The sequence below is a fragment of the Artibeus jamaicensis genome, unplaced genomic scaffold (genome assembly GCF_021234435.1).
Source record: "Artibeus jamaicensis isolate MK-2021 breed Jamaican fruit bat unplaced genomic scaffold, CSHL_Jam_final contig_2259, whole genome shotgun sequence".
NCBI classification, from domain to species: domain Eukaryota; kingdom Metazoa; phylum Chordata; class Mammalia; order Chiroptera; family Phyllostomidae; genus Artibeus; species Artibeus jamaicensis.
In genome coordinates this window covers 7,350,501-7,371,861 of record NW_026521468.1, presented here as the reverse complement: position 1 = coordinate 7,371,861, position 21,361 = coordinate 7,350,501, and the positions used below count along the sequence as shown (strand labels likewise).

The 21,361-nt window shown below is 63.4% G+C and overlaps 1 protein-coding gene across 6 annotated transcripts; it reads right to left on the bottom strand.

Moving 5' to 3' along the window:
* Positions 1–1,520: 1,520 nt before the first annotated feature.
* On the bottom strand, positions 1,521–19,555 carry C1QTNF1 (C1q and TNF related 1). 6 transcript variants are annotated; one of them, XM_037158017.2, is made up of 4 exons: positions 19,311–19,555; positions 5,880–6,044; positions 3,596–3,735; positions 1,521–3,037 (listed from the first exon to the last, which is right to left on the bottom strand). In XM_037158017.2, the coding sequence occupies exons 2-4, from the start codon at positions 6,026–6,028 to the stop codon at positions 2,487–2,489; spliced, it is 840 nt and encodes a 279-aa protein (XP_037013912.1). In that variant the 5' UTR covers positions 6,029–6,044; positions 19,311–19,555; the 3' UTR covers positions 1,521–2,486. The 6 variants fall into 6 exon arrangements, with proteins under 6 accessions (XP_037013912.1, XP_037013913.1, XP_037013909.1 ...); XM_037158018.2 differs by having other exon boundaries at positions 5,880–6,041; positions 19,311–19,554; XM_037158014.2 differs by having other exon boundaries at positions 5,880–6,041; positions 19,105–19,553.
* Between the last annotated feature and the right edge of the window lie 1,806 nt (positions 19,556–21,361).

Here is a 21,361-nt window from a genome sequence, read left to right as displayed (position 1 = left end):
CCACTGTGCCCCCAGCTCCCGGGGAGCCCCATAGGAAATGACCCCCAAGAGTCCTAACGTCAGCAGTCATTCCCTGTGGCTGAGTCGCTGGCCGTCCGCAAGGCCCTCTGCTGAACGCTGATGTTTGTACGGCGACTGAGTCCGGCAGGCCTTTCCCGGCAGGGCCGCTGCTCTGCCGGTTCTTTCCCAGCGGGCCGGATACGGGGAAGGGGCCTGTGAAAGTCAGGGGCTGGGGAGGGACCCGGGCGCGCCGCTCTCCTGAGGGGGCCGGTGTCCATGTGGCCCTGCCACCAAAGTCCCGGAAAGCCCTCTGGAAGCAAGTGCCACGTCTCACTGGTGTTCATGTCCCTGGTGCTGAGCACGAGGGCTGCCCACTGAGAGGCAGGTGTGGGGTGCACGGAGACGGAATGAACGGGGAGGGAATGCCCTTGGGATGCGGGTGGAGGATGGGGAGAGTCCCAAAGGTGAGGGGCACCCAGAGGGGCTGTGGGTGTGCCCCAGAGCAAACGTGGCCTCCGCTCCTACGTCGGTGTGGTCAGCAGTGGGACAGGGGTCACACCCTCCATGTCACTGTCCCCAGAAGAGGGAGCTGGCGGGCACCTGGGCGAAGCTGACACATTCTCCCCACGCACCTGCGGGGCTTACACTCCGCCCCACTGCCTGCTGTGTGGGAAGCAGTCCCCTGAGGAGGCCCCTTCGTCCCACAGACAGAGGGACTGCGGGGTCAGCTCAAGTCGGCCTGGTCCCAGAAGGAGCAGGCAGCTCCTGAACCGCCCGCCAGACGGGGGCCCTGGCCTCAGACCCAGCTGGCAAGTGAAGGAGAGGAACCTCTGCCCTTCGCCGCTCAGGCCTGAAGGGGGCTTGGGGAGGGGGGCTTGTGTCTGAGCCGCAGGTCCTGCAAGTGGGCTGACTTGTTTCCCCCTGCACCTGTGAATGGGACCTTATTTGGAAATAAGGTCTTTGCAGACATCATTAACTTAAGGATCTTGAGAGATTATCCCAGGTGAGGGCAGGCCCTACATCCATGCCCGGTGTCCTTCAAAGAGGGGGGACATCAGAGAGACACAGAGAAGGCCATGTGAGGACAGACCTAGGCAGAGACTGGAGGGATGCAGCCACAAACCATGGGGCCCCTGGGGCCCCCAGAACCTGGGAGAAGCAAGCGGGGGACCCTCCCCTACAGGCCTGGGGGGTTGGGTGGGGAGGAGCCTGGCCCCCACCCGGGTTTTGCACTTCCGGCCTGCAGGGCTGTGAGACAGTTCATCTCCGTCCTGGGAACCCATCAGGCTCCCGGAGGTCTGTCACGGCAGCCCCAGGCAGCGGACACAGCTGCCCATGTCCACGTCCCACCTGACCCTCAGAGACGGGCCAAGCACAGGAAACGTGTCCCAGGAAGGGAGAGGCAGTTCAGGCCCGGCCTGGGCCTCGGGGGCTCCAAGGCCCCGGGGCCTCCCACAGACAGTGGGTGGGGCTTGGGGGCAGGGACCCGCGGGCTCAGAGACCAGACGGAGGAGGCCTCCTCGATGCTGAAACTCAGTTCCAAGTTTAATGTTTTCTGAGAGCACATGAGGACAGCAGGAAGCGGTAGCGGGTGCCCCCAGGGGGTGCAGGTCCCAGCGTCTGACCGGCAGAAGTCCTTCAGAGGGGGGGTGTGCTGTGGCCAGGCCCAGGGCGGGCAGAGGCACCGACCAAGGCCAAGGCCACGGCCACCTGGTGGTGGGAGGGAAGCCTCCTGGAGGGGCTCAGGCAGGCAGGCAGGCAGGAGAGTGACCAGCCCGGGGTGTTCCTGAGAGGCAGGAAGGACTGCCAGGCCAAAGTCGGCCGCAGGCCACAGCACCAATCCCGGCAGCAGCCCACCCACCCTGGAGAGGGGGCTCTGACCCCACTGGTTGGCACGTGCCTCCTCCCAGGTGTCAGGGACTGAGCACCACAGAAGCCCTGAGACAGGCAGAGGGGAGCCTTCCAGCCCCTCCCCCCGGCTCTCCCCTGCTCCTGCGTGGTGGTTGTTAGGAGCTGGTCGCAGGCCTGGGGGAGGGCATGGGGGGGGTGACTGGAGGCTGAGCCCTCTGGGACAGAGGAGTCTGAGACCGTGTGCTGGGAGGTGGGGCACGGTCAGAGGACATGTCATCTAATTGTCGGGAGTGGTCGACACGTCTGAGAGAAGGGACAGGAGCTGACGCTGGGGTGACAGGCATGGAGGCCATGCCAGGGTCTGTGGCTCTGCCTCGGAGCTTCTGAGCTTTGCTCCCCACAGAGACCCCCCCACCCCATTCTGTCTCCGGAGACAGTAAGACCTGGAACCACAGGGCCATTTCCCCCTCCCCTTCCTGTGAAGGGCCTCCTGCCGAATGCCAGGCTGGGGACGTGGGGACCGGGGGCAGCCAGATTGGGGGAAGAGCTGGGGGAGTCGGCCCAGTGCTGGGCCGAGGGACCGTGGCGCGCAGCGGGAGTGGGGGGTGGCGGGGCAGCAGGAGGCCGGCCGGCGGCTAGGGCTCCGCCGCGTGCTTGACCAGGTAGCCGCTGAAGGTGATGTAGGTGTCGAACTCGTCACTGAAGATGGCGTTCTCGCGCTCGCCCTTGAAGAGGCGCACCCACACCTCGTCCTGGTCCCGCAGCTCCAGCATCAGGCTCTGGCTCTGCATGATGCTGCGGTCGCTCACCTGCGCGTACAGGATCACCACCTCCTCCTCGTTCTTCATGACGTGCAGGTACGTCTCCTTCTGGTTCCAGGTGTGCACGTTGAGGCTGAAAAAGTAGATGCCAGGCACGTAGCAGTAGAACCTGCCCGTGAACATGTTAAAGTGGCCGTAGAGGTTCACGAACTCCGTGTCGAAGATGACCGTCTGGTAGTAGTCGTTGCTATGCAGCGGCTTCTTCCGGCCCACCGAGAAGGCGGCGTAGTAGGTCTTGCACCGGTCCCCGGGGGCCCCCACGGAGCCTTTCTGCCCTTTGGGTCCCATGTGGCCCCGGACGCCCGCCGCACCCGTCTTGCCGTATTTCCCCTGCAGGCCCCGAAGTCCCCGGTCACCCTTCTCACCTGAAAGGGACAGGAAGACATGTGGCATCAGGCAAGCAGACCCGGCCCCAGCTTCTGATTTTCAATCAGAAGCAATCATTCTTTTTTCCTTCTGGAAAGTTCCCCCACCCAGAAGACGGAGCACAGGGGCTGTCCAAACACAGCAGGCGTGGCGCCCAAGCGGTAGCCCACTCGGTGCAAGCGGAGGGCTGCCGTCATTGGCGGGACGTTGGGACCAGGACTGGAGCCACTCTCCCCCGTACGGCTTTGCGCGCAGGCCCTGCCCAGTCACGTGCTGTGGGTGGGGCCTCCGCGTGCAGGCGGCTGGGGGCGGGGCAGCACGGAGCCTCCAAATACAGACCCCAGAGGCCTGTCCTGGGAAAGCAGGTAGGCGAGGTCCAAGCTCCCCTCTTGGAAAGGGGCCAAGAGACCCGGAAATGGGATTTCCTCTTCCTGCCCCTGTGAGGACAGTCCACCTCTGCCCTGCGTGCGCCCCAAGGCCCCCTCCACCCACCCAACAGGGATGCGGCAGGCCTGCCCCCGGGGCAGGGCTCTCCATCGGCCTTGCCGCGCCCTGACCTTTCAGAATGGTGATGTTGATCTGCGGCACCGGCACCGCGGGGTACACAGGGGCACCGGGGTCACAGCAGCGATAGCACTGGGAAGCGGGGGGCTCCTCGTCCTGCCGGGGGCTGTACTTCTCATGCTCCTCCTCGGCCCTAAGGGAACAAAGACAGGACAGTGAGAGCCCCGTGCTGTCGGAGCCGGTGGCGGGACCCTCCGTGGGGCCCGTTCCCGAGCCCCCTGCCCTCCCGTAACAGCCATTCACAATGGTGGGAACAGCCGTGGCACGAACAGCCACGACGGAAGGGCCCCGCAGGAGGAGGTCTCCGGACACGTGAGACGCTGCCGCTACTGGCCGTCCTCTTCGTGCATCCAGGGTTCCAGAAGGTGCCCTGTGAGGCCGACTCGCTGGAAATGAGAGGGTTCGACTACATCTTTGGGGTCCCTTCCTGCCGCAGCCGCTGGAGACTCTGTTTACAACCTGACCTTGGCAGACGGGCTCCTGGGCCTGGTGGTGGGTGACGGCCCCGTGCTGCCCCCTTGTGGCCACGTGCTGCACTGCCCTCACACTCGCTCAGGCTCTGCACCCAGGCTCTTGGGGCTGTAGTGGGACCCCTTGGGGGAGGCACGGCCCCTCTCAACGGGCCAGCTCCTCATCTAACACCACTCCTGCTTGCAAACCCAGGCAGTCCAGGAAATGGATGTCAACACCCTAATTCCGCCACCCACAAGCCCCGGTCTCCCAGATGGACCCCTGCCCCCCAACTCTCGCCAGGAGTCTCCACCCAGAGATTCCACAAGCCCCGGGGTGTGATGGCCTGTCACTGTCACTTTGCCCCTAGAATCTTTTCTTTCCAAAGCTTCCTAGCACCACCAGTCACCCCGAACGGAACTCTCAGCCTCATTCTAGATGCTTCTCTGGCTTTGCCGCTGCCTTCCAAGGATGGTGGAGGTCTGAGGACTCAGCCCCAGCTATGCCCAGGTGCCTCCAGAGCCGGCGCCCTTGGGCCCTTGTCCCTTCTCGTGGGCCATTGCCTTGGTGGCTTCTCCCCTGGAATGTGTCACCCCCATGCCAATGCATCCCTGCCCCTGCCACCCTCAGCATTCTTTCTAGAACTCCACTAAGTATGAACCTCTCCAGGTTGCACCTCCGCTTGCACCTCCCTGTGAGAGGGAGCCCGTGATGGGGAGCTTCTCCCCCATTGGAAGGTCAGAGAAGCTCAGGACAGACCCTTCCCCACCAGACTCATTGCTTCTCCCATCCCCCACCCTCCGGCCCGCAGTCCTTCCACCCCAGCTCAGAGCCCTTAGGCTGCTGGGTACCACAGGGTCGTGCCTGTGTGTGCGCTCTCCTGGCTGCAGGGGCAGCCTTGCCTCCTTCTGCACCTGGGAGGCGCCCATGTGTCCTTCAGGACACAGGCGCCCCTCTGCTTTTCTCCCCCAGCGTCATGGGGCCCCATCACTGCCCCCCTCACACACAGCCTCAGAGTTGCCAGAGGCCAGGGACTGTGCCCAGCAGACAGCCAGGCCAATGGTAGGCACTCAGGACGTGTTTGCTGAATGAAAACGAGGAGGAGGCTGGGAGGAGGTCGGGGGTGGCAGACTGTGGAATCCTGTGCGGTTCCACTGAAGACGTCCAGAAGCCTTGGGTACCCAGTCAGCCCAGGGCTCAAAAATAGTGAAGAAAGAAAACTGGCATGGGGCTATCACCCGGGCGTCTCGGGCCTCACGTTGGATGCATGACAGTTTCACGAGGAATCCCAGGCGCTCTGCGGGTCCCTACAAAACATCCCAGATAGCCTGCCATCTGCAGAGCCACTGCTGGCCAGAGGAATTCCATAACTTTTCCAGGAATGCCGTTCCCATCAGCGGGTGTCAGCCCTCCTGCCCCATCTTGCAACTTGACCCAGAGGTCAGGGTCGTAGGACCCAGCCCTGGGTCCGGCCTCATCCCTGCTCCCATTTTCTGGGAGCTCAGCAGACCTCCTTAGAGGACCAAGCGGGAATGGAGGCACTGGAGCCTGGGTGGCGGGTTGCTGTGCCCTTTCGTTGAAGATGAGGCTGCAAAGCCCCGCCCAGATCCACATTCTTCCAGGGTCAGAACGAGGCTGCGTGACTCCTGTCAGGCTCGGATGAGGTGCCCGGGGCAGCGAGGGGGAAACGTTTGCCCGCCTCCCTCCCATGAGGGTGGCCCCTCAGCCGCGATGCAGCGCCTTTGTGTCTAGAGGGGCAGCGCCACCCCGGACCCCAGGCTCCGCCTGGCCCCCCTGGAGCTCCAGCAGCCGCTCAGGCGGCCTCACCTGTCAGTGTGGTCCAGCAGCGGCTCCTGGGTCCCCTCCAGCTCCTGCGGGTCCCGCCGGTCAGGCGGCAGGTGGCCCAGCACCGGCCCACAGGCGAAGGCCAGCAGCAGGCAGCACGCCAGCGCAGGTCCGGGTCCGCGGGAGCCCATGGTCCGCCGTGCCCTGCTGGGAGAGGCCCCGGAGAGTGCGGGTGGGCAGGGGCTCCGCCGGGAAACCGCGGAGGAGCCAGGCGTCTTCCAGACACACGGCACCGGGGGTGTCCCAGCCACAGCTCCTGCCGGGGGACGGCCGCTCACACACGCTCTCGCACACTCACATGCACAGTGCACATTCTCACACACACAACACACACACAAGCCTCAGTGCACACACGCGCACACCCATTGACACACTGACACACTCACATACTCAAATACACTGCCATGTGCGTTGGACACATTCACACACCCTCTGTACACACACATTCACACCACACTCACACTCGAACACTTAGTCACACGCACACTCTCAACACAGTCGCGTGTACTCACATAATCCACATGCATGCAGCCCACCAGAGAGCCCCTGCCTCGCCCAGCTGCCCGAGACCCCCTAGCGTCCCAGGAACGGACCCCTCAGCCTCTGGGCTCCGGAGATGGTCACTCGTCGTCCGTATTGGACAATGAGCAAAATCCCGACGAGTTTGTGTGGTCACTGTCCAGTGACTGCCCAGTCTGTGCTGTGAAAATGAGGGAGGAGGCAGGTGGCTACACGTTGCCCTGCGGCCACCAGGGGGCGCGCCAGTGAGCGTCCTCAGCGTCTACTGTGTTTTGCCGCGTATAATTCGTACTTTTTTTTGCCTAAAATTTTGAGGGGAAAATAAGGATGTGCACCATGCCGGGGTAGTCTGAATTCTGTATCTATGTAAGGGTTTTTAAATTCTTTTATTTATGCTTATGCATTAAAAGTGTAACTCTGGAAAGCAATAATGATATCCATATGCAAAATAATAGTCTGGATATGATGATGATTTCGCTTCTAAATATAAGTAAATAAAAAATTGAGTTAAAAAATTTAAATGAGAGATTTTTTTCTCTGAAAGTTTGGGCCAAAAAACGTTAGTGTGCGTTGTTATACTCGGCAAAATACAGTAATGTAGACAGTGGGCGAGGCCCAGGCCCAGCAGTTAGACGAGACACCCTCCTGGTTTGCAGCTGGGGCGTCCCCCCAGCCAACGGTGGTCAGTCCTCACCCACCCATGCTCACCGTCTGACACTTCAGAGGACCTCTGGGGCCTAGGCCGGCTGCCTCCGCTGCCCCCGCTGCCCTGTGAGAAACCGCAGCCCCATTGCGGGTGCGGGGTCAGGCAGTGACGGAGAGGCCAGTGGGAGGAGCCGGCAACAACCTCCCAAGTCCCCCGTCTGGTCTTTCCTTTCACTCCACGGGGACGCTTCAGGGAACCGAACCACTGAGGCAGTTTCCCGTTTTCACAAGTGACTTTTCGCCCAGACAAAGGCTCCCTCTGGACACCCGGGAAGCCATGGGCCCCCTCTTCCCACCCTCTGCACCGGGCTGCCGGGGGGCTCTGCCTTCTACGCCGCATGCTAGGGGGCTCGCCGTTACAGCTCTGCAGAGACCCTGTGTGGGTCAGGAGGAAGTGGGTTGGGGGTGCAGAGAGTGCAAACCAGCGCCTGGGGCAGAGAAGGCACAGGTGACCCACAAGACTCAGGGTCAACAAGGCTGCCCCCCAAATCCCCTTCCTCACGGTCACCCACCCCTCTGCGTGACCCCCACCCCTCCACTGCAGGGGATTAGCTGGGCCCCCACCTCCAAGTTCTCTACCAACCAAGCATCCAGGCCCAGAGACCTTCCCAATGACCGAGCCTGCTTGGAGCAGCCCTGACTCAAGACCGTTAGGACTTCCTTCCACTTGCCGAAGGCAGCGTGGATGTGCGCGTGTCGAGTATAAAGTGCCTGGTAGAACTCAGTCTGTCTGCAAACCCACCCACCTACCCCTCATTTCTCGGCTCCTCCGCAGGGCGCACCCGGCCCTCCCCCCGCACCCCCCTGCAGCTGCACACACAGCAGCCCTAACCTGGTGTTCCAGCTCCCTGCCCCTCGAATTTTAACACACACACACCACCTGGGAAATCTTGTCAAAATGCGGATTCTGCCCCAGGCAGTCTGGGGCAGGGCTGTGAGCCTCTGTATTTTCAAAAGGGCCCCGGATGCTGCCCACCCGGCGGGTCTGAGAACCACACATGTGCCAGGTTCCAGCCACACCCCCAACGGCTGGCACAGGTCCAGCTGCCCGGCTGCCCTGTTCCCCCCACTCCCCCCACCTCCGCCAGGAGCACCCTGTCTCCTCCTCTCTCCTTCTAACAACCGGGTGAGCAGGACCCACGACTGGGGGCACTGGGTACTGCTGGGCAGGCGGCGTAGACTCCACCCAGCGTCAGGGTTCACTCCGCGAGCCCGTCCTCAGTAATCACCCGACCCCATCACAGGCTTCCGGTGAACCTGCGGCAACTCCGCTCAGGAGGCATTGTGCATTCGTCATCACACCCACTTCACAATCGAGGAAACGGGAGTGAGGAGTTGGTTAGCATAAGACTGACCAGTTTTTAAGTGCCAGGGAAGCGGGGTAGGAGGTGCATGGCGGGGCGGGGGGGGGGTTGGGGGGCGTGTCTCAACTCAGATCACATCAAACTCTTGCCAGGTCTGCAAGACGCAGCTCGGCGCCTCACATTCCCCCGCAGTCTTCCTGGACCCTCACCTGGCCGGCCCTCTCCCTCCACCTCCCCACACTTGCTTTTCAGGTTGCCTCGTCTGTCGGCCAGGTTCGGCTCGGCCCGGCCCATGGGGTTCTGCACAGCCCGTGGTACCTCCCCCGGCCCCGGACACCGTCAGTTCACCTTGGGCTGGCCAAGCGCCCCGCAGCACCCCAAACCTGGCTGCCGCTCAGCGAGTATTTGTCAGACTGAATTCTCTGAATTGGTTGATTTCCCTGCTTCTGCCCTTCCCATTTTTCCTTGGAACCTTAATAATTACTTGTTTCTTTTAAATGCCAAGCTTGCGTCCCTTAAAAAGCAAAGAGGCTTTCCTTTCTTTAAACTTTTTGTGGGGCGGGAATCTAACTCATTTTGGAAAAGCAGGAAACAAGGAAAGGAAGCGGAAGCTCCCTCAGGCGCCTCTGTCCATGGGATGTCTCAGCCTCGCACCGGGGATGGGGGCTGGGCCATTCCTTGCTGCCGTGGCTGTCCCCTCCGCTGTGGGGTGTTCCGCAGCGTCCCAGGACCCCCCCCCAACCAGATGCCATCAGCACACCCACCCCCAGCTGCGACCTCCAGAACATCTCCAGCACTTGCCACGTGCCCCCTGGGAAGGAGAAACCCGCCCCTTCCTCCTTGAGAATCGATGCTCCGCCCCCCACCAAAGCGCCATTTTGCAGGTCAGCACGTCTCTTTCTGGTCTGGAAAAGGGGTTTTCTGTACCTTTATCGGAGGAGGTGGGGACCAGGGCGCTGCTGGCTTGGGGGTGACGGTGTCAGTGGGGTGGAAGCCGGTGACGGCCTTGCCAAGAGCCGCAGGTAAGGGGTGGGCAGAGCGGGGGCGCGGGGGCTGGAGGGCCTCTCCAGGAACCGCCTTGTCGGAAGCCAAAGCAAACCGAGAAAGAGACCTCTCCGTCTGCAAAAATACCTTCAGGACCATTTTGCCCAGTCCAGCAGCAGAGCCGGCACCGCCACGTTCTGTCCTCGGATCCCTGAATTGCCCAACATCCAACCAGACTTGGCTCCAGGCCGCCATGGGCCACCTGCACCAAAGACGGCCCCCACCTGGGGAGAGGTGGCCCCCAGAAGGTGACTCTGAGAACTCGCCCCCCCTTGGGGAATCTGGCCCCACGTGGTCCAGCCTCCGGGCTGCCTCCCGGTCAAGGCATCTGAGGTCAATTCCAACATGACTCAAGCTCTGGGCGGGCCTCTCCCAAACCCTGTGAAGAAGTTCGTGTGCCAGATTCCACGGCAACCCCACGAACGTCTTTGCCCTCCCACCGGACTCTCCTCTCTGACCTGCAGCCCTACCACGCTCCCCTCCTCAACCTTTCCCACCAGCCCCCAGCTCCACCGCCCCCAGCAAGGAAGGCCCCCGCCCATCACAGGAGGAGGGCGTCAGAGAGGGGCAATGGGGCCAAGGACGGGATCTGGAGAAGGGCGGGACGCCAGAGAACGCGTTCGGTTAACAGTTTCTGTGCCTTCCCAGACCCGCCTGGGCCGGGGGCGTGCACTTTAAGGAGCCGCTCACAGACCCAGCCAGGTGTCCTGCGGCCAGCGGGGGGTCCCATCCCGAGGCGCTGGCCCCTCCCACGTCCCCACGGTCCTGCCCGTTCCAACAGCCCCCTCCCAGAGCTCAGGCACCACATGTCTGCGCTCTGTCTTGGTGCCACACGCGGCCCAGTGCCATTTGACGAAAGCATTTCGCAAACACGCTTTCTGTCTTCCTCAGTCTTTGTCGGGCGGCCAGCTGTTCCGAGAGGGAGAAAGCCTAGAATCTCCCTGGATTAGCAACAGTTTGGAGGAGGAGTCAGCTGCCCGTGCAGCTCGCCAATGTCCCCTTGGCAGAAATCCAACTTGGGTGTGGCTCGCCCGGTGCCCCTGCGTCACGTACACGCACAGCGTGGCGTCAGGAGCCAGTGACTGCTCGGTGATCTCCCGAGCATCACCGTCCAGCAAAAGAGACAGTGTGCCCCCCCCACCGCTGACGGCCCCCCTCGGAGCGGCAAACCTTGAGTCCAGGCCGGTGCTGTCTCCTGTGATGGCCACAGCCACGTGCGGCTATTGCACTGCAAACAAAAGTTCACCAAAACCCACAAATCCGCTCCTCCGTCACGCGGGCCAGGTCCCATGCTCTCGATAGCTGTGCACAGCCGGCAGCAACTATGTCGGAGAGGCGGGCGGGAGAGGAGCTTCCCCGTCATGGCAGAGCGCTGTCCTGGACAGCTGTCCTCACAGAGTGGGGCCAGCCGGGGGGGAAGAAGGAGGCAGCCACAAAGGGCAGCCAGAAACCTGGGAGTTGTGCCGGCTCCTTCCTCTCTCGCACCCACGACATCGACTCAGCCACCAGCCCTCTGTACTGTCTCCTGAAGGTCTCTCTTCCTGCCGCCGGCCCGTGCCCCGAGCTCTACCTGAGTCCCACACCTCAGTCTGCCCAACACAAATACCCCTGGCTTTTCTAGGGCCTGGACATCCCCCCCACGCACCAGATTTTACCTGCATCTCCCAAGGAAGCTCAGCCTCAGGCAGGACCTTCTCCCCGACCTGAGGTCTTCTAGGTCAAGGTGCAATTGACTTTGACCTTCTAGGTCAGGGTTAAGCATCCAGTCGCTCCTTGTTTCACACAAGGGTTGGCCACCCCCCATCCACACCCCTGCTCCAGCCCCCTGACCCTCCCCACTACCCTCTGACCTGGGGTGGAAACCTGAGCCACCCCCTCTACTCCGACAGCCCGGGGTGCCCAGGAAGGAGGTGTCGCGTTGGGGCATCCCTCTGGCCCTGGTTTCTTCCGCAGAAGCCGTTTGTCCCACTTGGTGTCCACTGACCAAGCTCTGGCAACGAGCAGGAGGGAGGCAGCATTCGACCGCCGGTTCTGGACCCCCTTCCATATTGAATTTCCCCGTCTGTGGCTGGGGGCCCCAGCTGGTCTCAGACCCTCCTCCCTTCCCCGAGTCTTGTAGACCCAGGGCCAGTGCGGGAGAGGACCCCTCATCCAAGGAACTCGGGGCAGCTGGAGGGGGCGGTGCCAGGTGGGGGCATCTTGGGGCCATTGTACACACGGCCGCTCCCCCACTTTCTTTCTCCTGGAAGCTGCTCTCTGGCTTCGAGGAAGAGGGTTTACTTTTTAAGGTTTGGGTGTTTATTTGTTTACCCTCAAGGCCCATGGCCAGGCACAGAGACGGGGCTGTGCAGTGACTCGGAGGGGCTTCCTTTCCCCACCTAGCTGTGAGGTCTGGCTCGGAACAAAACCGTGGAGGAACGAGGGGGCCAAGACTTCCCCCGCACCCTAAAATCTCCATCCTCTCCTCGGGCCACTCAGGGCCGGGAATGGCTCACCTGGAGCAGAGAGAGGACACAGTGGAGGTTCCTGCCCAGGCCCTGCAAACAGGGTGCCACGTGGGGGCAGGCATCAGGTCTCTGCAGCCTGGCCAGCCGGCCCAGCCCCTCCGCTCCCGGTCCTTCCCCCGTGCAAACAAAGATTCCCTTCACTGGGCACTGTCCTTGCGTCACCTCCCAGCTGCGGGCCCCGGGCGGCAGGCTGGTGGCGGCTCGGAGAATGAGAGAGAGAGAGACGGGCAGTGATGGCTGGGCTGTCCCACGAGCCCGCTTGCAGGTGGCCTGGCCCTGTCCTCAGCCCCTCAGCTGAGACAGCCTCAGGTGGCTGACTGGGGAGGAAAGAACCTGGAGTTCCAGGGCCTGCACCCCGCCCCCCCATCCTCTCAGCAACCAGTGTCTTTGGTTGTCTGGGGCCTGCGCATCACCCCAGTACTGAGCAGCCACCTACAGAGGAAGCTCGACAGAAGACAGACCTCTGTCCCACACCCGCTGGCTTCCAGGCCAAGGATATCGCTTGGCTCAGCGCCTGATTAGCCCTCCGTCCCGGCCCAGCCTGCTCTGGCTGAGACCGCCAACGCCCCCGGACAGCCAGCCCGCTCTGCCTCCGTCATCCGAGAGTACCGTGGACTGGCCGCCATGTGCTAACCACGGCCTCCTCGTCCTGGCTCTGCCATGGCCCCCTTAGCGACGGGGGCTTTCCAGGCTCCATCCTTGGCGCCCAGCTCTGCTCCCCAAACTCCCCCCCGCCTGTCACTTCTTGCATGATGGCACTGGACAGCTCCTCTGTGTTTGTTCCCACCTCGCCTGCTTGCAAGCCCCCGGGTCTGTGCCCCACGAAGCAGCAACCGCGAGCCCGTGGTGCTGACTAAAGCGGCCGAACTAAACAAAGTAAAGACGTTCTGGGACCCTCCCGGACGGCCCGGTGGGCAGGACGCTCCCTCTTTGCAGAAGGCTCTGCACTGGACCCAGGTCCCCAACCACCTGGTGGGCACGTCTCTGCCCAGTCACAGGCCCGCGGACCCCGGCTAACTCGCTATCTTCCTCCTCAGCGCCCACCGTCTCTGCCCCGCCCCTGCAGCCCTCCCGCAGGTCTCCCCTCCAATCCACCCCCGTGGCCTCGCCGCGGCTGCTTCCTCTGCTCCTCGGCCTCCCAAGTCCTCACCAGAGGCGGCTTTCAAAGCTGCAGATCCGAACTCCACCCTTGGCTTGAAAGGAGCTCTTCGCAAATAAAGGAACGGCTCAACCCCGAGCTTCTCCTTCTGGCTCCTGCCTCACCTCTGGCCCCATCGTCCTCCCCGCCCCCGACACGTGCCCTTCACACCGGCCGTCTGGAGCCCCTGGAAGTCCCCGGCACAGTCATGTGGCCGGGTCCTCTGTCCCCTGCCACCTCCTTCTCTGAACATGCTCTTCAGACTCCAGCCCCCCGCCACCCCCTCTGGGAAGTCCCCTCCCTGGGGTCCAGGACGGACCGGTCTACGTGGCCGACTTTCTCATCTAGCCACCACTCTCGGACCAGGGACTCCCCATCAACGCGAGCCAGGGCTCACTGTCCACCATCCCCAGTGCCCGGCGGCCGGCTTCCATCCTAACTGGCCTCCACCCCGCCCTCCGCGGTTCCCGAGGAGCAGAACCGCCGTCCGAGATGCCTCCAGGATCCCACGCACTGCGCTCCCGCCTCCAGCCTATGCACACTTCTCCCTCATTCAGGGTGGGTGGCCTGGGGGACGGGGGGGACAGAGGCACGCCAGGCACACTGTCAAATGCCACAGGAACATGGAATGCTGGTGCGGCCACCAAGCCGCCTTTTCCGAAAATGCCCCTTCCTCTGCACTCAGAAAATCCCAGGCTGCAGAAAGGGCTCAGCCCACCGCCTCCATCAGCCGAGGTCACAAACCACCTGTACATCCTGCAAACACAGTGTGGCTGAAGGAACCAGGGTGGGTCCCCCAGACAAAGAGCAACTGAAAACCAGGCGGAGTCGGGTGCAGATGGGAAGGCCTCTGCCGTTGTCCATGGCTGGTGTGGCGCCGGGGTGCGGGGTGGGCATTGCTGCCGGCCATGCCATGCACCTCGATAAGTCTGTGAATGACGCCAGCCAGGAGCGGGGCGGGGGGCCCGAGGCCCCCACTGGTGCCCTCTGTAAACAAAGGGCTCTTTACCGACAAGGAGAGGTGAAAAGTGCAAGGCCGGTTGCAAACTCTTGCTTGTGTAAGTACATGTTCGCGCACACGCACACTCCCCGGCTGAGACCTGAGACCACCCGCCTGGCTGCTAACGGCTGGCCCCGCTGGCGGTAGAAACTCGGTGGGTGCCATGCGCTCACCCAGGCTGCTCAGGGCGTCGGCCCTGTGACGGCCGTGTGTTTCTGCTCATTAAATCCACATTATTTTCCACTTAGGAAAACGACAAATCAGCCCCACCCTGGGACTCAGGGAGCATCTTGTTTATTCCAGAGAATCCGACCCACGTGCAGGAAGGAGGGGCTTCGGGCGCTGAGGCAGACTCCAGGCCCGAGTGGGACCATGTGGGACGCACAGCAGCCCAGGGCTGATGCCCAGCTGGAGAGGACACGGCCTCTGGAAGCAGGGACGTTCGTCCTGTCCCTGGCACGGCACTCGGCGGTGGCACCTGCTGCTGCAGGGAGCTGGCCGTGGCCCCGAGACCGGCGCTGCAGCTAAGTGCTGGCACCTGGCGTCAGGAGCGCAGCAGGATGGCCACGGGAACTGATGGCCGGGCTCCCGCCACCCCCTCGTCCGAGAGATTCCTTCTAGCAGGCCCTGCAGCCCGAGGGGGAACCAACAAGGGGCAGGGCCTGGGCCTGGGCACGCTGCTTTCGTCACATTTCTCACTGTGACAACCGTGGGACCCAGGGGTGTCTGACTTCCCCTCCGGCGGCTCCAGGACCGTGGCAGGGAGGACGGCACCCTCTGCCCGCCTCACTCCACCGGGAGCGGCAGCTCCCCGCCGGCTGGGCCCTGTGCTCGTTCACTCGTCCGTTCACCCGTCCCGCAGGCTGCCGAGTGCCCACTGCCTGCCAGGTGCTGCGGTGTCTCCAGGGGCGCCAGCCGGCCCCTCTTCAAACGCACCGCTGGGGTTTCAGTCCTTCCGACTGAGGCACAGCGTCGCCGAGAACACCCCCCGGAAATGTCAGGGGCATGGAATGTGCATTTCCAGGCCCTCGCTGCCTCTGCGGGGGGACAGAACCCAGGCTGGTGACGGAAGGAGGGGAAGGACCAGGCTGTGCGAGGGTGGCGGTGGCTTCGTCCCACCGCCAACGTCCTCCAGTGGCAGAAGCTGATCAGAGCGCTGTTGGGGGTCTCCCCTAGCAGGGTGGACCCTCCAGCAGGGGCGCCTTCAGAGGGGACAGGAAGCAGGAGACTGCGGAACGGGACGGAAAGGTGGCAGGCACCAGACCCCGGCCCGCCTCCCCAGCTGCCTGACTGGCCCCCCCACAGGGGCCTCCTCAGCCCCGGCTCATAACTGTAGCTTCACGGGGGAGGGACGTCCTGGTGCCTGAAGATCCAGAGCCCCACGGCCACCTCCAGCCCACCCCGATCCCGCCATCTCTCACCGGCTTCCACCTGACTGTTCGCAGGGAGAAATGGCCCACATGTTTCCAAGCACGTCCCAGGCTTCAGCCCCAGAGAGCAGCCCCAGAGACCCCCGGGGTAGAGGGGCAGGGCGAGCCCCACGGCACCCACCCACGAAGCCACCAGGGCTAATGGCTTTTCCAGGTAAGGTCCTTTTCTCTCCCTGGTCCCCCTGGCAGAGGGTGGCCTGGAACCAGGAGGCCTCCCTGGGGCCAGGGTGCAACCCGAGCAAAGAGCCCGGGACCCTCCACCAAGTGTGGCTTTCCCCAGTGGCCGTGGCCATGGCCGGCAGCAAGGCCGGACCCAGCCCAGGGCACCGGGCACTTCACTTCACGAGCTCCCCGGCCCCCACGCCCACCCTGCCTGTCCGCCTGGTTCCTGCGCTCCCCGCCCGCCTGCAGCCTCCTGCTCCGCTTGTTTCCAGGAAAACTGCTGCAGGAGCCAGGCTGACGGGCAGGCGCTGGGCCCCACCTGGCTCCCATCCATCCACACGGCCATCCCGGACCGAGCGGGACGCCCCAGTTGGACTGGGCCAGCCCTGTCCACAGTGGAGAAGGGCTTGATTCCAGGGGCCCCCGGGACAGGCCAGGAACAGCCCAGGTGGGCAGTGGGGGCCTCCAGCGCCCCTGCCCACGTTTACCTGGCTCTGAGCCCAGCTCTGGAAAGCAAGTGTGGGCAAGGACGGGGGCTGCAGGTGAGGCCAAGAGCCACGCCTGTCTCCTATTCCACAGGCCTCTCTCAGCTGTACCGGTGACAAGGACCCAGAGCTACTGATGTCCCAAAAAGGCTCACGAGACCGTACAGCTACTTGCACCACTGGTCATGTCCCCGAGGGTCGGGAAGGTGGGGTCTGAGGCCTCGGGCTGCAGCACAGAAGTCTGGCCTCAGGCTCTGGAGAGAGGGAACGGCCCATCTGTCGGGCTGGGGCACGTCTGTGGGTCCAAAATACAACCTGGCCCTGGCAGCCCAAGCACCCCAGGACACACCCCGGCGGGTTCCTGAGAGCCCCGACCTCCAGGCCTCACCGTACCGGCCCTGGGGACCACCCTGGGGCGGGGGGAAGGAAGCGCCCCATTTAGGCTCTGACCGGTCTGGTCTACATGGTCCTCTACGTGGCTGAGAATCCCTCGCACTGTGGGAGGGGCCCGGGAGGCACCTTGTCTCATTGGACTTTTCAGGGAGGCAGATCTGAACAGGGAAAAAATAAATAAGTAACCCCCGGCCCACAGGGTGGTGGCGCCACCACCGTGAATCTCAGCCGGGGGCCGTCACCCTCGGTGACACACCCCGGGGGGCCTCCGGGCAGACACAAGGCTGCTCTGCCTGATGGCCCAGCAGGCAGAGCCGGGACCGGAACCTCTCGGCCTTTCTTTCCTTTGCAAGTTGTCACCGCCAGCCCTCCCCAAAGGCCCGAAGCCACAGCCACCCCAGCCCCAGGGACAGGGACCCCCACAATCCGCCGGCCCTCAACGACGAGAGCGGGAGGACAAGTTCCTTTCCCCGAGAGGATGCCCGGCGGCACCACCAGATCCACGAGGTTCTTTTCATCTTTGTTTTGATGGGTGAAGTTCAATGCCAGAATATTTGGTTTGTGAGTCATGCTCATTACAGCCGGGGCGGTTGAGGGAGGGCGAGCAGCACCGGGAAGAACAACAGAAAGAAGCATATTCCAAAGAAATCGTGCTGCGCTGACTCCGCGAACAGGGCCCTGTGTCGTGGGCAGGAGGCGCCTGCGCCCTCCCCGGGGCCACGTCAGCGCTCTCACCCCCACCCGTGAGGTGCCCCTCTGGGCTCGGCTGCACCTGCCCCGCACGGGCAGCAGTGTCCTCCAGCTGGCGGAGCCCACCCACGACCTGCTGGTTACCGGGATCCCTTTGCGTGGCTTCGCAAGAGCCTGGAGATGGAAAGAGGAGAGAGCAAGCAGCAGGGGAGCACAGGGGTCCCTGGGGAGCAGAACCTGGCTGTCCTCCCTGTGCGGGCACTTTCTCTGGAGGCCTCGGGGGAGGCGGAAATTGGGACGCGAGAAGCTTGGGCCCCAGCCTCAGCGTGGCCAGCTGTGCGTCCTTGAGCGGGTCCCAGCCCTTCCCTGGGCACAAAGATGCAAGTCTGTGTCCCCGGTCCCCTCTGGGCCACACGTGAGCCTCTCTGAGCTCCTTGGGGCTGAAATCACCATTGCTGGAACCATTCAGAATTGCCATTCGCTCTGGGCCTGCTTGTGGGTAAGACCCAGACCCAGACACACACACACACACTCACGCCCACACTGCCATTATTTTTGTCCCCACAGCTATTGCCGGGTCATCCACTCAGCTCTCAGGGCGGGAGGGAGAGTGGGGATGAGGGCAGAGAGGCGTCAGCACCCTCCACCATCTCTCCTGCACCCCCATTTTCTCCCTTCTCTCCCGTGGGCAGGGCCACTGAGCAGGCCTTGGAAGGAGGCCCTCCCTGGCCACGGCAGGCCTCTCCCTGTAGCACATGCCGTGGTCGAGTCTGTCTGTCTGTGGCCTTGCCCGTGGGCTGGCTGTGCACTTCCCTTCACTACAAAAAGCAATGGCCTCGCAGCCCCTGAGGACCCCACATCCTCCCCCCCGGGGCCCAGGACTTGGCGAGCAGTTGAGAAAATTCAGTTTCTCAGGACACTCATTTTCAAAGCTCCGAGTGTGCCCAGCTGCCTGCGCGCTCAGGAACTAAGTGACAGAAGAGACAGAAAGAAGTCCCCTCGAGGTGGCTGCCTCCCCTTCCCGTGGGTCAGCGGGGCTGCAGGCATCCACAGAACACTCGGGGGCTGCCCAGGACTTGGCAAGGTGGGGCCCAGGCGGACAGGGTGCGGGTGCCCAGGACAGGTGGGGAGCACCCCTGCACCGACGGGGTGCCCCGGAAGAGCAAGGCGGGACTCGGGAGGTCCACACACAGAGGCGTTTGCCGTCCAGGGGCTCGAGGGTGGCTCAGGGACTCGGCCCCAGACCAGGGGCCGCTCTCAGCAATGTGGACAGCAGCCGGGAGTGTCCCTAGGGAAGGGACACCATTGCTCCTCTCCAGGCCAGACCCCCTCCAGGAACACTAGGCCTCGAGTCGGCGTTTCCCGGCCTGCGTGGGGTCCAAGTGGGCCACAGGCAGGACTGTGCAAGCCAGACTGCCAGCTGACGCAGGCGGGGTCGGGGGCCTCCCCACAGGTGCGGGGGAGCCTTGGGTACTTCTCCCTTTCACACCCTCAGACAAGAGTGAAGCAAGAGGAACGCCCCACGAACGTTTCGGGAGCTCCTGACTGTGTCCATCTCCCACAGAGCCCCTGCCCGTCACAGAGGGAGCCGGGGGTCAGCCCTCCCGCCTGCTGCGGAAGGAAGAATCGGGGACGGGCACGGAACGCCTTGTGCCGCCTCTCCCAGGCTTTCTGCCCCTTTGCCACGGTGCCACCGGGGGGGCCCCTCCCACTGGGCTCCTAGCCCGCCAGCAGCCAAGGTGTCCACTCTGCTCTGGCTCAGGCTGAAGCCACAAGAAGGAGCGGGCAGCGCCGGGTCCCACCCGGCCGGGTCCCCGCCCGGCCACCTACCTCCAGCTGGCGTCCTCCCCTCGGCCTCCGGGCTCTCCCAGCACCGCCTCCTAAAGCATCTCTCGGCGGCAGAGCCACCCCCGGGCCAGGTCGGGGCAGAACAGACTTGTCCAGGGAGAGAGCGGGGAAGAAGGAAAAAGCCCTCCGGGGAGAAGGCCCGGAAAGGGAGAGACCCAGGCAGGCAGCAGCCAGTCCCGCCTCGGCACCTTGGTCTCTTCTGCTCCCAGTTTCTCTCTCTCTCTCTCTCTCTGGCCAGAAGCGGAAACAGGGCTTCTCAAAAGTAAAGGAAGAGCTGAAGAAAGCAGGACGGACGCGCAGGGAGCAAAGCCCAGCCAGATGTGCGCAGCCCGGAGCCTCCAATGCTCCCAGTGGGTCCTATCCAAACAGCAACCGCAGAGGATTAACTGTGTGTGTGCCCGGGGGGAGGGAGGGCCGCGCCGTCTTCCTTCTGGACCCCTGCCCCTGGGGAGCCGCTGGGAGGGGGTGGCCACTGCGGGTGTCTGGAAGTCTGCCCAGGTGTGGGGGTGGCTGGGAGCCCAGGACAAGGAGTGTTGGGGGCCCCAAGTCGCCTGCTAGCAGGGGGTCGGGACTCGAGGAGCTCGGGGGGCATCTGTAGCCAACTAGGATGGATGGAGTCCCTGGGCGGTGGCTGACGTGCGGCACACCTTGGATCAGGGCCTCGACCTGGGGTCCAGGGGCCACAGAAGTTTTGGGGACGTCTGTGAACTCCAGAAGCAGAGTGCAGAGTCGTGTGCGTGCCTTTGGGACAGCGATGGTCGCTGCTTCCGCCAGCTCCCAAGGTTGGAAACCCCTCGCTGGGGGCAGGTTTCCCGGAGCTCAGTGTGTGTGTTGTGGGGGGGGGGCAGGAAGCATTTCCCAGTCTCGTTCCTTGGGAGGAGAGTCGGACGTTCTGTCCATCTTGTACCCAAGTTCTTTCTCAGCAAGTCCCTCAGCCCCACCTCGAGGCCCTCTAGCTGCCCCCGGGGCTCCCGGGAACTGCGCCCCCCACCGGGCTGGCCTCCATCCCCAAACTGAGCCAGACCGGCCTGTTCTGGCATCTTAGCGAGTCACAAGAAGAGATAGGATCTGGCCCGAGAAGCAAAGCTCTGGTGTGATAACAGCTTCCTTTCTGTTCTGCTTCTTTCAAACCCCTTGCTCGACACCCTCCCCCACCGACGCTGACGTCACACCTGCCCTTTCCCTTCCCTCGTCACTCCACTCAGGGCCTTTCCCTCTGGCCACACCTGTACGGGGGGGGGGGGGGATTGGGCGGGAAGTGGAGCCTGGGATGCTGGTTTGGGATATTTGGGGCAAAACAAGAAGTCTGCAGCCTCCTCCCCCCGCCCTGGAACACCCTTCCCGCCTGCATTCCCTGCAGGAAATGTAAAGCGGGTGTTTGTGCCTGACACCCCCCCCCCCCCGCCAGGCACCCCTTCCTGCCAGGGCAGGCTGAGGAGGACCGGGGGATGGGAGAAGAGGGGGCGTTCTGGGCGGTGCCGCCTGTGAGAGCCCGGCGACCCCTCCATCGAGACCCAGCAGCTGCCTCCCGCTGGCTCGGGGCAGCCGAGGAGAAACGCTCCCGTCCGGAGTGGGTCCGGCCAAGTTCACGGCTCTCCGGCAAGACGAAGCAGCCACAAGCCCATCAGAGCCTCTCTTTCGGAGGCGTTAGAAAGCTTGAGACTTGCTCCCAGTCCCTGGCTCGTGTCGGAGGCTCAGCCAGACCGTCGTCCCTGTTTGACCCAGAGACAAGCCCATCTTCGTCTTATGCAGGACAGGAGGGACGTTCCCGTCGACACGACCCAGGCCCGGCGCAGGGGCCTGCCTTCCCCCGGGACCCTGTCCTCAAAGGGCCTTTGCAGCCGGCAGGCCAGGGGACAGACACCTCAGGAGAGGCAGGACCTTTGTCCCTCCGGACGCTCAAGGATCCTCTGTCCAGCAGCTTGCATTTCCTGTGCTGGGGTCAGAAAAGGCCACTCTCACAGCCCGAGTCACACCGCGGCGTCCAGTTTGTTTGTGCCAAGTTCAGGGGGAAACTGGGGTGTCAGAGCTTCTTATATTTGGGGGGTTTGGAGGCAGGGGTGTCTGACCTTTTGGCCTTTCTGGGCCACACTGGAAGAAGAGTTGTCTTGGGCCACACGTTAAATCGATCTCCACACGTAATCACAAAGAAACATCTCAACACGTTTTAAGTAAATTTTCGATTTTCTATTGGGCCGCGTGGGCCCGAGGGCAGTGGGTGGGAGGCCCCTGGGGAGGG